Source organism: Mustela lutreola, chromosome 15 (genome assembly GCF_030435805.1).
Source record: "Mustela lutreola isolate mMusLut2 chromosome 15, mMusLut2.pri, whole genome shotgun sequence".
Lineage (NCBI taxonomy): Eukaryota > Metazoa > Chordata > Mammalia > Carnivora > Mustelidae > Mustela > Mustela lutreola.
Window position 1 is genome coordinate 60,041,923 of NC_081304.1, and position 13,474 is coordinate 60,055,396.

General features: G+C 55.0%; 2 protein-coding genes across 8 annotated transcripts; one reads left to right on the plus strand and one right to left on the minus strand.

The window, feature by feature from the left end:
• Positions 1-10,792, minus strand: DERL2 (derlin 2). 6 transcript variants are annotated; one of them, XM_059148988.1, is made up of 7 exons: positions 10,485-10,792; positions 9,440-9,502; positions 7,474-7,547; positions 6,255-6,348; positions 5,197-5,392; positions 4,859-4,949; positions 1-509 (listed from the first exon to the last, which is right to left on the minus strand). In XM_059148988.1, the coding sequence occupies exons 1-7, from the start codon at positions 10,668-10,670 to the stop codon at positions 404-406; spliced, it is 810 nt and encodes a 269-aa protein (XP_059004971.1). In that variant the 5' UTR covers positions 10,671-10,792; the 3' UTR covers positions 1-403. The 6 variants fall into 6 exon arrangements, with proteins under 6 accessions (XP_059004971.1, XP_059004970.1, XP_059004973.1 ...); XM_059148987.1 differs by having other exon boundaries at positions 9,440-9,505; XM_059148990.1 differs by lacking the exon at positions 10,485-10,792 and adding an exon at positions 10,201-10,353 and having other exon boundaries at positions 9,440-9,505.
• MIS12 (MIS12 kinetochore complex component) lies at positions 10,642-12,991 on the plus strand. Of its 2 annotated transcripts, none has more exons than XM_059148999.1 (2): positions 10,642-10,775; positions 11,300-12,991. In XM_059148999.1, exon 2 carries the CDS (start codon positions 11,319-11,321, stop codon positions 11,952-11,954), a length of 636 nt encoding a protein of 211 aa, XP_059004982.1. In that variant the 5' UTR covers positions 10,642-10,775; positions 11,300-11,318; the 3' UTR covers positions 11,955-12,991. The 2 variants fall into 2 exon arrangements, with proteins under 2 accessions (XP_059004982.1, XP_059004981.1); XM_059148998.1 differs by lacking the exon at positions 10,642-10,775 and adding an exon at positions 10,889-11,102.
• The last annotated feature ends 483 nt before the right edge of the window (positions 12,992-13,474 follow it).

Consider the following 13,474-nt stretch of genomic DNA (forward strand, 5'->3'; position numbering starts at 1 on the left):
TTCAGTGAGAGATGCAACTCAGTTTTATTGTGTCCTCTCTGAAACTTCCCTTTTACCCCACGGCCTCGTCTAGCAAAGAAGAGGAGGAGGAGGAGCTCTGCCTGACACCCCAGGACTCAAGCACTCGGGGGCTTGGGGCCAGAGGTGGTGGGGTATTTGTTGCTCCGGCACACTGGCCCCGAGAGATCACACTTCCAGGGCCGGAGCGGCGAGGGGCCGCCGGCCAGCCGAGCCGAGCGCATTCTGGATCCGTTAGTGTACCATTCCGTAAAGTGCTTCTGGAGTCAGAACCTGCCAGGCCGCCCAAAGCGTCCACACTTTCACAACACGAAGCATAGAAGAATCCCAACAGGCGGGTCATCGAGTCCTTGCCAGCTGGGGCTGGTGGCTGGCACCTGCCACTTTAACCGCCGAGGCGCTGGCCCTCGCCCCAGGCAAAGCCTCCCGGCCGCTCCTCGGGCAGCGGGTTGTAATCTGGGTCGTCCTCTGGCGTATCGAAAACGGCCTTCCTGAAAGACAGCGATAGAGACACTTGGCGCCGAGTCACCTTGGGAAGGACCCCGGGGTTTCGTCTGAAGGACACACGCTACACCTGCCCCCAGGCACCGCACTGGAAGGTGTTCACAGGCATGTTCACGTTAACTCTTTACCTCCAGAACGTTACTTTTCTTTTTATTTTTCTTACGACAAAAAGCAATACATGTTTGTTGTAGAGAAAACAGAAAATACATAGAAGTATTTTAAATCTCCAAAGAGAATCATGGTGGGTGTGGGCATCATTCTTCCAGAACTTTCCTCTGTGTGATTCTATGGGAGTTAGATCACACTATTTGTTTTATAACCTCATTTTCACTAAATTTACCATGAATGTCTCCCCACAACCAGGGTATCACTCTGTACCCGCCAGGAGACGGATGGATTGAGAAAAGGGTCCGTCCATGCAACGGGATAGTATCCAGCCTTAGAAAGGAAGGAGGCTCTGACACCTGCCACATCATGGATGAGCCCTGAGGACACGTGGCCAGACCCGGACCCATACCGTGTGATCTCATGTGTGTGAGGAACCGAGAGTGGCGTCGTCCCAGCCGAGGCTGGGGGCAGGGAGCGGAGTGAGGTCCTGGGGACAGAGTTCCACTTCTGCAGGATCGAGAGGTGTAAGGATGGACGGCAGGCACAGAAACATGCCAGGCACTAAGGCTGTGACTCTGCACATCTGAGATGCGTAACGTGACACAGTCCATGTTATGTAGATCTTATCACAATTGAAGTTAACTCACAGATCATTCCAAGACAAATTAACGCAGATCACAGGAAAGGACAGTCAGTGTCCAGAAGACTTTTACAATCTCGTTAGGATGGTCACTCAAGTTGTCCTTAAAGAACCCTTAAAACATCCGTTCTTAGCATTTTCTTTTTTTTTTTTTTTAAAGATTTATTTATTTATTTGACAGAGATCACAAGCAGGCAGAGGCAGGCAGAGAGAGAGGAGGAAGCAGGCTCCCCACTGAGCAGAGAGCCCGATGCAGGGCTTGATCCCAGGACCCGGGGATCATGACCTGAGCCGAAGACAGAGGCTAACCCACTGAGCAATCCAGGTGCCCTGACATTTTGTTTCTAACTCTTGTTTCTAACGACACTGGACACTGCCTGCAGCCGGTCCAAGCAGAATGTATCTGAAAGCTTCCATGTCATAGTGGCGTCAGAGAACGCATCTGTACCCCAGCATGAGCTCCCTGAAGTCTTACAAACTAACAATGCAAGCAAACACACACCAGCAGAAACACAGAGTGTAAAAGGCAGCTCAGAAAGGAAATCCAAAGGCCAATAAACATGAACACATTCGCTTTTGTGATGATGAAAAGAAAGCATGTGCAACAGCAGGGCCTCCTGTACTTCCCTAACACATACGGGACAGAACACGGGTGCACAAGCGAGAAAGTGGGGGTGCGGTGGCCCCGAGTGGGCTGGGGGGACATCCTGGGGCTGCAGGGGGGCACACATGCATGGGCCCGGTGCAGGGTGGCGAAGCTGGAGGAGGCTCGAGGAGGGCAGCCCGCCACGGGGCGTGTGGGCAGCGTAGGAGGAGAAATGTGTCTAAGCAGGGGGCCGGCAGGACCGGGACGAGAGGCTGATTTCACACGCGGGGCACAAGGTAGGTAGAGAGAGTAATGACCACCGGGTCAGGTGTCAGTGAGAGCAAGGAGGTTCTGGACACCACCCCAGACTTGGGAACAGACCCTTGCCACATGCAACCCCAGAGGCGGATGGCAGACAGCTGCCTTGGCCGGAAGCGGCCGCACAGCAAGGAGCACCTCTGCGTGTCCTGGAGGACTCCGCTCCTGATGCGGGGAGGGGCAGGCACGGCTCATTTTGCAGCCACACAACCAGTCTGGCCATTGCTCCCTGGGGGATGGCGTAGGACAGACGGGAGCCGCAGGTCGGGACCTTCTGGGGTCCTGTCCCGAGAGGAGTCTGGGCCCCACGGGTTGGTGCATGTCCAGAAACTGTCAGCTGACACGCCTGTGGTGCGTGTTCTGCTCTAGAGAAATCGAAGACCCCAGTCAGTGTCACACGCACTACAGGTACTCAGAGCGTAAAGGATACCGGCACGGACAGACATACAAAAGGCAAGAATAGTAAAATATTAACCACAGAACCTGTGTGGTGAGTAAATGGCATTCATTGCCATATAACTTTTCCCACTTTTCTGCGAGTTTGAAAATTTTTATGATAAAATATTAGAGAAAAAACATAGAGGAAAAAAACCCCACCTAGAATGTATCATATGAAGTTGTCCTAGAGCTGAGCATGTCAGTAACCCCACGTTTTTAAAAAACACACAGGTCTGCAGTGCATGGCAGGCCACCCTTGCTCTGGTCCCGGTCGGGCCGTGAGCTCATCCAGCACCGGCGCTGGGGCTTCCGTCCCCTGGATCCCCAGGAGAAAGGAACCAGGGCTCTTGCAGACACGGCTGACTCTAAGACCACATCAGGGAGAGCAGAAGATGAACCTGGGAGAACTTGTCTGGCCAGAAAATAATAAATCTCTTGACAATAAAGAGAAAAAAAGTGATGGGCCATGTTGACAGTAATCAGAAGCCAGTGTGAAGGGGTTCCTGTTGTCCAGATCTGGGGCCACACGAACACCAAAGCAACAACGATAACGAGGGCCGCAACTCACTCATGATCTAGGATCAGGAGAGGGTGGCTGGCTGAGTCTGGGTGCCTTCCCCGGAACAATCACCAGGGGAACAAAGGCAGCTTCAGGACCGACCTTCATCAAGTCATCGGAGTGGCTGCTGCCACCGTGACCAATGAGCGCACGGAAATCCTCCGCGGACAGCGTGGGGAGGACACGGGGTCACTTCTCTGATACTCCTGCCAAAAACGTGTGACCTGAAGCTAGACGTGAGGGACCCAAGACTAGCCCTGGAGGTGGGACGTCCTACAGAACAGGCCGGGCGGCCACAGAAGCATCAGTGTGGTGACGTCAAGGAAAGACTCTCAAGGAAAGACTCTGGAGCTCTTCCAACCCGGCAGGGACCCAAGAGGTGTGACACGTCAGCGCAACACTGGGCCTGAGCCGGGCTCTCCCGGCAAGAGCATTTCCTGGAACAACGGCCAGGAGTGGCTTGGGCCTGTGGACTCAGGTTTCTCCTGATTGTGACTACGTAGGGGAATGTCCTTCTTCATGGAAAATCCACACTCATTGGGGCGGGGTGGGGAGGGGGGTGCGGCGCATCACAGGGGATCTGACAGTTTACTTTCACATACCTAAGGAAGAAAAAGTCCTTTGCAGGATTTGTAGTTTGAGTCTGAAACAGTTTCCAAAATAAAATAAAATCATAAAAAACAGACCATAGAAACGAGACAGCATCTTCCAGCTATCACCCTGGGGAAAAATAAACCATCCTCTGCCGTCGGACAAGGCCGCAGGGTACAGGAGCTCCACGGGGCCGGGAGAAGCATCAGCCTGAGCACCCAGTCCCCATAGCAACTTGCTGACGACCATCACCGCAATCCCAATTCTGGGGATGCCGGCGCCGTCAGTAGGGGTGGGGCCCACGGTGCTAGTGTCCTGCCACGTGGGACCATGTGGCTGCTACAGCTCCGCAGGACATTCATCATGGAAAAAGGATTACAACATGCTACACTGAAAAGAGCATTTAAAAAAATTTAGCCCCATGCAGGAAGAGAGGGGAGAGCATGTGTGAAAAGGGCCACGGTGACCGCCAGCGTCCTGCTAAGTGGGAGGGCTCTGGAGGACCGGGCTCTCTGCTTTGCTTAACTATGTGACAGCCAACATTTTATGCAAAAACTCACATTTTACTCCTAAATGCAGCAGGTCTCAAGGACACAACCCTCTGGAGAAAGAGGTCCCACAGACTGAAGCTCCCCTCTCAGGGAAGGGAGGGGCAAGACAGAGATGGACTTTCACGTCACACGGCCAGTCAGCAGGTCGGCCTACAGACCCTGGTTTCCCAGGCCGCCTCATGGCTTAGCTCTCCTTCCCCTGTTCCCTGGAAGGCCAGGAGTCCCACCACCAGAATCTGCCTTAGGGTCGGTGTGGCCCGTTCTGCTGCCCGGCCCCTGGGAGTTCCGACAGCGGCTCTCCAGGAACCCAGCAGGCTCCACCCTGGGACCTCACCTTTGGGACGCCCCAGGCTCGTGGAGCTCACTTGTGCACGAGTCTGGCACCATCTGGTCCAACCCAACCCAAATCCACCACCGCAGTCTGGGGCTCGATCTGCAAATGCTGACCCGAGCACCAGAGCACCAGGAGCCCTGCAAGAACACAGACCACGGAGCCTGCCCCACATCATTTGCCAAGAACGCGCAACCCGGCATCGGATACTCACAAAATAGATGGTGTTTTCAGAATTCTGATTCCACCAGGCTGATTGGGAAATACGTCTTCCAAGAAAAAATATATGTGTCCGACCGCAATGCCTAGAGTCACCCAGAAACAAAGAACAAGGAGAGGATGAAAATCTGACGGCCGGTGCACCTGCCAACACAAAGTCCCCATGTTTAGGAAGGAATGTCAATACGACAACTCAAAATTAAAGAACGCTGTAATCTTTGACCCTACAACTGCTACATGACCCCGAGACAGTCGTGTGGAGTGCCGGATATGGAAACCAGGAGCAAAGTACACTCACACAGAAAGTGGTACAGGAAGTTGCAAGACTCTTACCCAAGAGGTCCACAATGATTGAGTTCCCCAGCAGCAAGGAAAAGCCCATGAGCACCCAGGGCAGAAAGGGGGCCTGGAAGTTGAGAAGGCCGAAGAAGTTCATGCGGACGTATGGGTTCCTCCGGCTCCACACGTAGACGAGCATGATCGTGAAGGCCTGGCCCAGGAAAACCAAGCTCACGAACAGACCAAACAGCTAGCGGACGGCGTTAAGGAAGATCTCTGCGTCGCACGTGTACAGTGAGGGAAGGCAACGAGGGGGTATGATCTAGCAGAGGCCTGAGGTGAGGAAGTCTCACAGTCGTTCGTCTTCAGAGGGAAAAAAACCCTGAAAATGATTACCCAGAGCAACCAGGCAAAAATCAGCAGAGGCCAAAACACCTGGACAGTAGCTGCTTCCCATGAAGATTCTGTTCCCAGGAAGTTCTTGACTATTTGGAAATTATATTAATTCCTTGGTCAATCATTACATTAAATTTCACTCACGATTAGCACCTTTAAAGAGGTGAGTAAAACCAGCTAGATCCAAAGCATCTTGTCCGACCGGACTCTGTTCAAATCTAAATGATAATAATTTATCAGTTTTGATAGCGACCAAATAAATGTCTTACCAACTTAGTTCAAAAGTACACACACCGAGGGGTGCCTGGCTGGCTCAATCCATTAAGCGTCAGACTCGGTTCTGGCTCTGGTTATGATCTCGGGGTCGTGAGATCGAGCCCAGTGCTGGGGTGCACGCTGGGCGTGGAGCCTGCTTAGGATTCTTTCTCTCTCCCTCCACCCACAACAAAAAGTAAACGCACGGACAATCCTGTACCTGGGCAGTTAACAGTCACCCACCTGGGCTAAACGCCCTCTGGCTCGCCCACCCCGCGGCTCAGACGTGCTCACAAAGACGACCCTGTGCAATCCGCCGTGCCCGCAGCTACGGTCTGGAGGGCCACTCTGTGGACATGCTAAGCACGTCCAGCGGACTGTGGAGGGCAGGCGGAGGCTTCAGCAAGACAGAAAGTGTTCCCGAGTGTTTTCCCGCGTTTGCTCTACTTGTTGAAGGATACAGTCATTAAGAATCCACCAAAAAGGAACATAAATACAAAGTCTGCCGTCCGGCCTCGGAATGAGCCTTCTTCTAGCATTCGACAGTAGCGGTATCTTAGGTTCCAAGTTAAGAAAACGGTAAGCACAGAAGTGGGAAAAAGCTCAACTTTAACATACGACTGCAGTGCGCTTGGCCGCCACGTCAGCCGTACGCAGCCAAATCTTCGCTTCTGCGAGCACGTAGCTCGCAGGGGTAGCGTGGGGACGTCACTGTCGCCCAGCATTTTAGGCACCAGGAAGACCAGCTCCACCTGTGGCACACACAGCTCCGGGCTGGGAAGCAAAGCCCGAGGCCACACACGCACGTGTGCTTGCGGGGACTTATGGAACCTTTTCAGAGCTCGGTTGTCTGCCCCAAGCTCAGCCCCACCACGATCAGAGCCACTTTGCTGTTTCACAAGCTAACTCGTAAGACGCGCCCGGCAAGAGGCCTTGCCTGACTATCTGCTTTGGCAGGCCAGGCAGATTCAGCCTTTCTACACCTCAGTTAATAAAGACGTATCATGAGGAAAAGATCTCATTATTAGAAACTTACCAGGACGGTGTATCACATAGGAATCCGTCCGGCAGGGGTCCCATCACACCCTGACAAGGCCCGGTCTCCTGCACGCTGGGCTGTAACTCCCTCTCAATCCAGGCGGTCAGGTACAGGAGGGATCCCCGTTCAGGGGCCCAATTAGCACCTGTCCAGAGCACCTCCTTCCCCTCTTTCAACAAGCAGGACGTGGCCGGCTGGGCAGACATTCCACACTGTCGTTCCAGCCGGTAGAACCCACAACCAAGATCCAGGGAGATCTCCCGTTCTCCAGCCCCCAAGAAGCCACTGCGGGGCTCCCAGACCTGTACCGACACTCTGGGACTTACCACTGTCCCTGGGTCCCTGCTGATACTATGCTCTAAAGAGGCCTCAACGAATCCACTTCTCTCCCTTGATGGGATCTGTATGGGATTTACAGGCAGAAGTGTAATCACTCTTTGGGTGAACACCTCCCATTAGAACAAACGGGAACCAACAACACCCTCAAAATAGGACTTTCCGACCGGCTAGTCTGTACCATGAAGGCAGCACCCGGAAGTCACCATTACGAAAGGAACAAGCAGCCTCAGTAGCTTTAACTTACACTGTATTCCCTACGCAGACTGCCGGGTCTTACGCTGATCCCACTTAATAAAGGATACAGAAAAATCATGTTAAATAAAAAATTGAATCCCACTGGACCGAAAAATAAGAAATTGGTGATTAGCCTCCATATCTGTTAAAAGAAAAAAAAAATTGAGGTAAGACAGATTAAGTAAAAGACATTTCCACATTCAGACAGAAGACATTTCCTGGGGTTGCGATGGTTGAAAGGCCACAAGTAAGTGACACTGTGATCTGAACCAGAAAGTGGGGTGACACGATCTGACACTGGATTTCTGTGCAGATTCTAGCTGGAAGTCTGAAAGACATCATTCAGCCCCTGAGATCTGCTGAGAATGCTTCGAACTGTTGTCGTCTTTAAAACAAAACGAAACAAAACCTATACCATATGGTCAGGAAAATTAAAGAGAAAGCTGGATGGAGAGACAACATTCAGCCGATGTTTTCGTGTGTACAGTGTTATAATCTAGTGGGCAGCCTTGGGAACCAGAGAGAAACTCCAGAGACCTCACATAAACCGCCAGGAAATACTTCTGTGTTAGTCTGTAAGAAACAGCCAGAGAAGAGTGATTCTAGAACAAACACCGAGGTTCTAGTCTGAGTAGAACAACTAACTCCCTATAAGTAAAGATCTAATGCTTTAATAATTAGTCTAATTGGCAGATACAATGACACTCATTTTCTTGTTGGAAACCCTGATATGCTTTTCCCCACCCATCCCATCCACACCCACAATAAAAACAACTACTCACAACGGGAGAGAACTTTACACTGTAAAATGTTTCAGCATGATCTATAATCTCATGGGAGCTCAGCAGCCCTGTGAAACACGGGGTTGGTGGTCCCAACCCCATGTCACACAGGAGGAAACAGGCGTAACTGGAGAGCATGGAAATGGCCTGCCCAGGGGAACCTGTACAGGGAGACTGAATCCAAGCCTGCAACACCCGGCTCCAAATGTATCTGGTGTCATCAAGAGTGTAACCAGGGCAAAATCGAGCCCAGCATGTTAACAGGAAGCAAAGCTCGGATGCAGCTTCAGCGCTCAGCAGAGGCTGGGGAGTGGCGATGGATGGAGGCAGTGACAAGACTCCCCGGGTCGGCCTTGTGCAGCATTCACTCCTTCGGCATTGGCAACGGAGGGGACGTAGTTCAGTTCTACCTACAAACTGTCTCCAGGATTTGAGAGTCCCCAACTTAAAGAGAGAAGCAGCTCAGTAAGTACAAGAAGGAAGGGAGAGGCTCTGAAGGAAGTACTTCCAGAAACCCTGGGGACACAGAGCAGGGTCAGTTTGGGAAGCCACACAAGAGCTGGGGCTGGGTGGGTGTAGAGTGAAGGACACACATTTGAGACAGAGGGAACAGCAAGTGCAGAGGAAAATTACTGACTCTTGGTCCTTCCCCCACTCCAACCACAGGCTGTCTAATCATCCCGGAGGAGGAAAACAGATCTTTCTTTGAGCATTCTAACTACTGGGAAGGACTAGCTCCTACTCGGATCCAGTAAACTTGCATGCAGTTTCAGGAGCCCGTCTTTGGGGCTTTTGTTAATATCGGCTGATCCCTGGAAGACAGAGCATTTTGAAAGCACTGAGAGAGCTGGGTTTCTGGACCCGACCCTGGTGATAGCACCGAACCGGTGAGCGGACCATGTGGGCATCCTCTGAGGATCTCCCTGGGCTGGTCAGTCTCCTCTCAAACTACAGTATTAACCCCGAACCACTAATCTCCACATACGGGAAGCGGATACATCAAATTAAAACCAGGCAGGGAATCTTACAAACAGAATACAGTCTTAATTCCTGCCGTGGGTGACTCCTTGCGGCGTTTCCTCGGTGATTCCGAGGCCCAACCAGGACGCAGGATCCCATCTTTACCACCCCGCCCCCACAATCAGATGTTCCCGCTGAACCTGCTGATACCATACGGAAGGATCGGCCAGCAGAAAGCACGAGGAAAAGCTTAACCACCGGAACACGGAATGCGCAGGTGACAGCCCCATACCTGAAAGTGTTTGAAGATCAACTCGGGGTTGAAGTACAGCTGAAACGGTGTGATCAGCTCCAGCTGCTGGAAAGGAAGAAGGGCTCCTTCAGGCAAAGCCATCCTCAGCAGAAGGCGGGGCCCGGCAGGTTCCAGCCCAGCCACTCCGGCCAGACCCCCGAAGGCCTTCTCCTCGGGCGGGCAAGCTGGGAAAGGACTGTGCGCAGGTGCTGCCATTTCTGCACCCCGTCCGCGGGACACGAGACTCAGCTCTGCGCCTTGCTGCGGGGCTCGAGGCCGACCCTGGCCCCGGGGCAGCAGGAGCGGCCGCCTCGCACATGCCCCCGCCCGGCCCCCACCCGAAGCCCCGCAGAACTGAGCCCGCGGAACCCGCGCCGTCAGGCCTGCTCCCCTCTCCGGGGCTCTTCCCTCCCGGCAGCCCGAGCCCTCCGCCCCCCGCGCCGAATCCTCGCCGAGCAGAACTGCCCGCTGGTCAGTGCAGCTCCTGCCCGCCCCGCCTTCCAGACCCGCTTCCCGGGTGGGCGGCTCCCACGGCTGCGCCCGCGCCGGTCCGGCCCTCTACTGTCGAAAGCCGCCCGCAGCCCCGGCCCTGCACCCCTGCCGGGCGACACCGCCTCCTCGGCTCCCGGGACCCCGGCGGGCGCCCCGCACGCCTCCACCCGCCCCGGAGACCTGCCCCTCGGGGCTTCCCCGCGGCCCGAACCGCAGCCTCCCAGGCCCCGGCCGGCGCGGCGCGGCCGAGAGGGCAGCGCGCGGCTCACCACGGCGGCGGTGGTGAGCACGCAGGCGGTGGTGTAGGCGCGGCTGACTGGCGGGATCTGCAGGTACTCCAGCCGCAGGCTCTGGTACGCCATCTTCCCCACCGCCGCCGCCCCCCCACTTCCCCTTCCGCCGCACCGCCCCGGCGGAGGGCGGGGCCAGGGCGCGCTGTCGCCCAATCAGCGCCACGCTCCGGCCGGCCGCCAACCGCCGCAGCCCGGGGAACGGCGCGCCGGCCAATCGCGAGCGGCGCCTCCGCGGGGCCCTCCCCCTCCTCCCCGCCCACCAGAGCGGCTACGTCAGGGAGAGGCGTGGAAGTCCCGGGTCCGTGCGCCAATCCGCGCCGGCCACAGCTGGCCTTCCCGCCCGGCCCCTCCGCGTCTGAGCGAGGCGGCTCCCGCCGCCGGCCAATCAGGAGCACGACGGCGTCCCGCCCGGGACCCCGTTCGCCGAGTCCGGAATCGGGCGGCATCCGGGCTGCCGGCGGGGCCGCCTCTCCGCAGCGGCCGGCGGTGGCTTAAAGGCGGCCGAGGGAAGGCGGTGCGCGGTCGGTTTCGTCGCCCTCGCCCCCGCTTGGGTAAGGGCCGCGGGGCCGCATCGCCTCCTCCGAGCAGCGGGGAGGGCAGGGACTGCGCTCGGCAGCATCGCCGGGCGCCCGCCGGCCGGGCCGCTCGCCGCCTTCCCCGAGCTCCCGGCATGCCGCGGGGCCGTGGGGGCCGACGGGAGCGCGCAGTGCGCCGGAAGTGGTCCCCGCCGGGCGTGGCTGCGGAAGCCCGCCGGCGAGCAGGGTCGGCGTCCGGGGCTGGGGAGGTGCTGGTGGAGATAACCTTGGATGGGGAGTCTGTGAGGACGACAGCAGAGTTCAGGAGACGGAGCCCTGGCCCAGAGCCGGCATTAATGAGAAGTGAGGGAGAGAACCTCAGAGAGCACGGCTCGGGTCGTGTTGGGGACAGGGAGGGCGGCAGGCAGTGGCGGGCTTCGGGACACGCTCGCTCCTTGGGTTGTGTTGCTGGCTTCCTGGCTCTCCTCAGTGGGCTTTGTCGCTCTCATCAAATGATCTCTCACCCAAAAGGGTTTGTTTTTTTCTTTTTGCGTTCGCAGATTGTTCATAGTCAGGCCCATGGAGGGAGCGAAGAAGAGCGTGGACCCGATGGCCTACGAGGCCCAGTTCTTCGGCTTCACGCCGCAGACCTGCATGCTCAGAATCTACATCGCGTTTCAGGACTACCTGTTCGAGGTGATGCAGGCCGTCGAGCAGGTTATCCTGAAGAAGCTGGCCGACATGCCGGGCTGTGAGATCAGCCCCGTCCATATTCGCAAATGCACTGAGAAGTTTCTTGGCTTCATGAAAGGTCGGTTCGATAATCTTTTTGGCAGAATGGAGCAGCTGTGTTTGCAGCTGATCCTGCGCATCCCCCCGCATGTCCTGCTTCCGGAAGATAAGCCTCAGGAGATGCATCCTTGTACCGAGGAAGAATTCCAGCTTCTCCAGGAAGAAATCGAACAGCTGCAAGAGAGGTATAAGTCTGAAGTCGGCGCTAAGCAGGCCCTCCTTGCAGAATTAGAGGAACAAAAAATCGTTGAGGCCAAACTTAAACAGACATTGGCTTTCTTTGATGAGCTGGACAATGCCGGCAGAGATCAGGGGACTAGTGACTTTAGGGAGAGCTTGGCATTTCTGGTCCAGAACTCCAGAAAACTCCAGACCATCAGGGACACTGTGGAAAGGGAAAGCAAAAGAATGAAAATATCTTAATTTCTCAGGAGGCGCAGGAGCTCATCGGAAAGCAGAACAGCAGGGATTTCTGTCCTGACACTCTTGTGCGCCATCCATGCTACGGGACTTCCTTTGTTTGCTCTCTGTTGTGCCCCGCACCTCCCTCTGCCTTGGTCCGCTCTGCTGAGGTTGCTCTCCCCGTCGGGGACTAATCTCCAGAGCATCTGTTTCCTGAAGACCTCTCACCGGCGGGGTGGAGGCCCTGGTCCAGTAGCAACTAGCTGGGCCCCTTGACTGGAGAGGCATGGCTCTCCCTGGCTGGTCAGAAACGCGTGTGAAGCTGTTCCTTGGTCACCCGTCCTTTGTGATCTTGGTCCTTTCAACTGACTCTCTGCATAGGATCACATGAGAAAAAGGTAAGGTGGGGGCCTTCGTTACAGACCAGCCACTGCCCCGCGACACATCACAGCCTGCCTGCCCTTGGCCGTGAGCGGGGCTTCTGCGGGGACGTCCGCTGAGGGAGAGAAGGAAGTTGAACACAGCCGTGATCTTCAGTAAAGAGCACAGAACTTCAGTTCCTTCTCTGAGCTGGAGTCTCTCTGTGATGTTGGAACAATGTGGCATCTGGGAGCCCAGCGGGGGATGACCGTGGACGGAGAAGAGGCAGGTGTCTCCAGGGTAGAAGGGGAAGCCTGGATCAGAGCCACGGGCAAAGCCGATGTGAGCTGACCACTGGGCATTTATTCATTTTGTTCATACTTCAGTGAGTTTTGGAATCTGCCCCTGTACCTAGTGTTTTTAACTTATTTATTCATACTCCTAAGCATCAAGTACTTAGTCTCCACAGTAGGGAGGTTTTAGCAGTGAATAGCAGTGCCTGCTCTTAGACTTTGCCCTCCGTGTCTTCCTAAAGAACGGGATGCAGACTTCTCCTTTATGCCGGAGAGTAACTTGGGACATTAATGTTTGCGATCAAATATTCATAGATTTAAGGTGCCTGTGTTTACCTGGAATGTGTTTATTATGAAAGACTCCTTTTTCCAATCCTGTACATGAAATACATATATTTTAAAGGCTTTGGTTTTTGATTTTCTATTATTTTAAGTAACCTCAGGGCCCAAGGTGGGGTTTGAACTCACGACCCCAAGACCAAGAGTCGCATGTTCCACCGACTGAGCCAGCCGGGCTGCCCATGTTTGTGGCTTATTTAAAATCTCCTCCTGCAGGGGCACCTGGGTGGCTCAGTGGTTAAGCCGCTGCCTTCGGCTCGGGTCATGATCCCAGGGTCCTGGGATCGAGCCCCCCATCGGGCACTCTGCTCAGCAGGGAGCCTGCTTCCTCCTCTCTCTGCCTGCCTCTCTGCCTACTTACGATCTCTGTCTGTCAAATAAATAAATAAAATCTTTAAAAAAAATAAATAAAAAAAATAAAATCTCCTCCTGTAGAGGGGTGCCTGGGTGGCTCAGTCGGTGAAGCGTGCAGCTCCATTTCAACTCACATGATCTCAGTCATGGGATCGAGCCCCAGCGCTTGGTGTGGAGTTTGCCTGAAGATTCTCT

What these genes read in the sequence shown, in the direction of transcription:
- MIS12 (XM_059148999.1), top strand. Translation starts at nt 11,319, where the DNA reads ATGGAGGGAGCGAAGAAGAGCGTGGACCCGATGGCCTACGAGGCCCAG.
- DERL2 (XM_059148987.1), bottom strand. Translation starts at nt 10,670, where the DNA reads ATGCCGCCCGATTCCGGACTCGGCGAACGGGGTCCCGGGCGGGACGCC. An exon ending in TCCCTGACGTAGCCGCTCTG is followed by an intron (nt 9,506 to 10,484) that starts GTGGGCGGGGAG and finishes CTTCCTTTCCAG; the next exon opens with CAGCTGGAGCTGATCACACC. An exon ending in TTATTTAACATGATTTTTCT is followed by an intron (nt 6,349 to 7,473) that starts GTATCCTTTATT and finishes TTGGAACCTAAG; the next exon opens with ATACCGCTACTGTCGAATGC.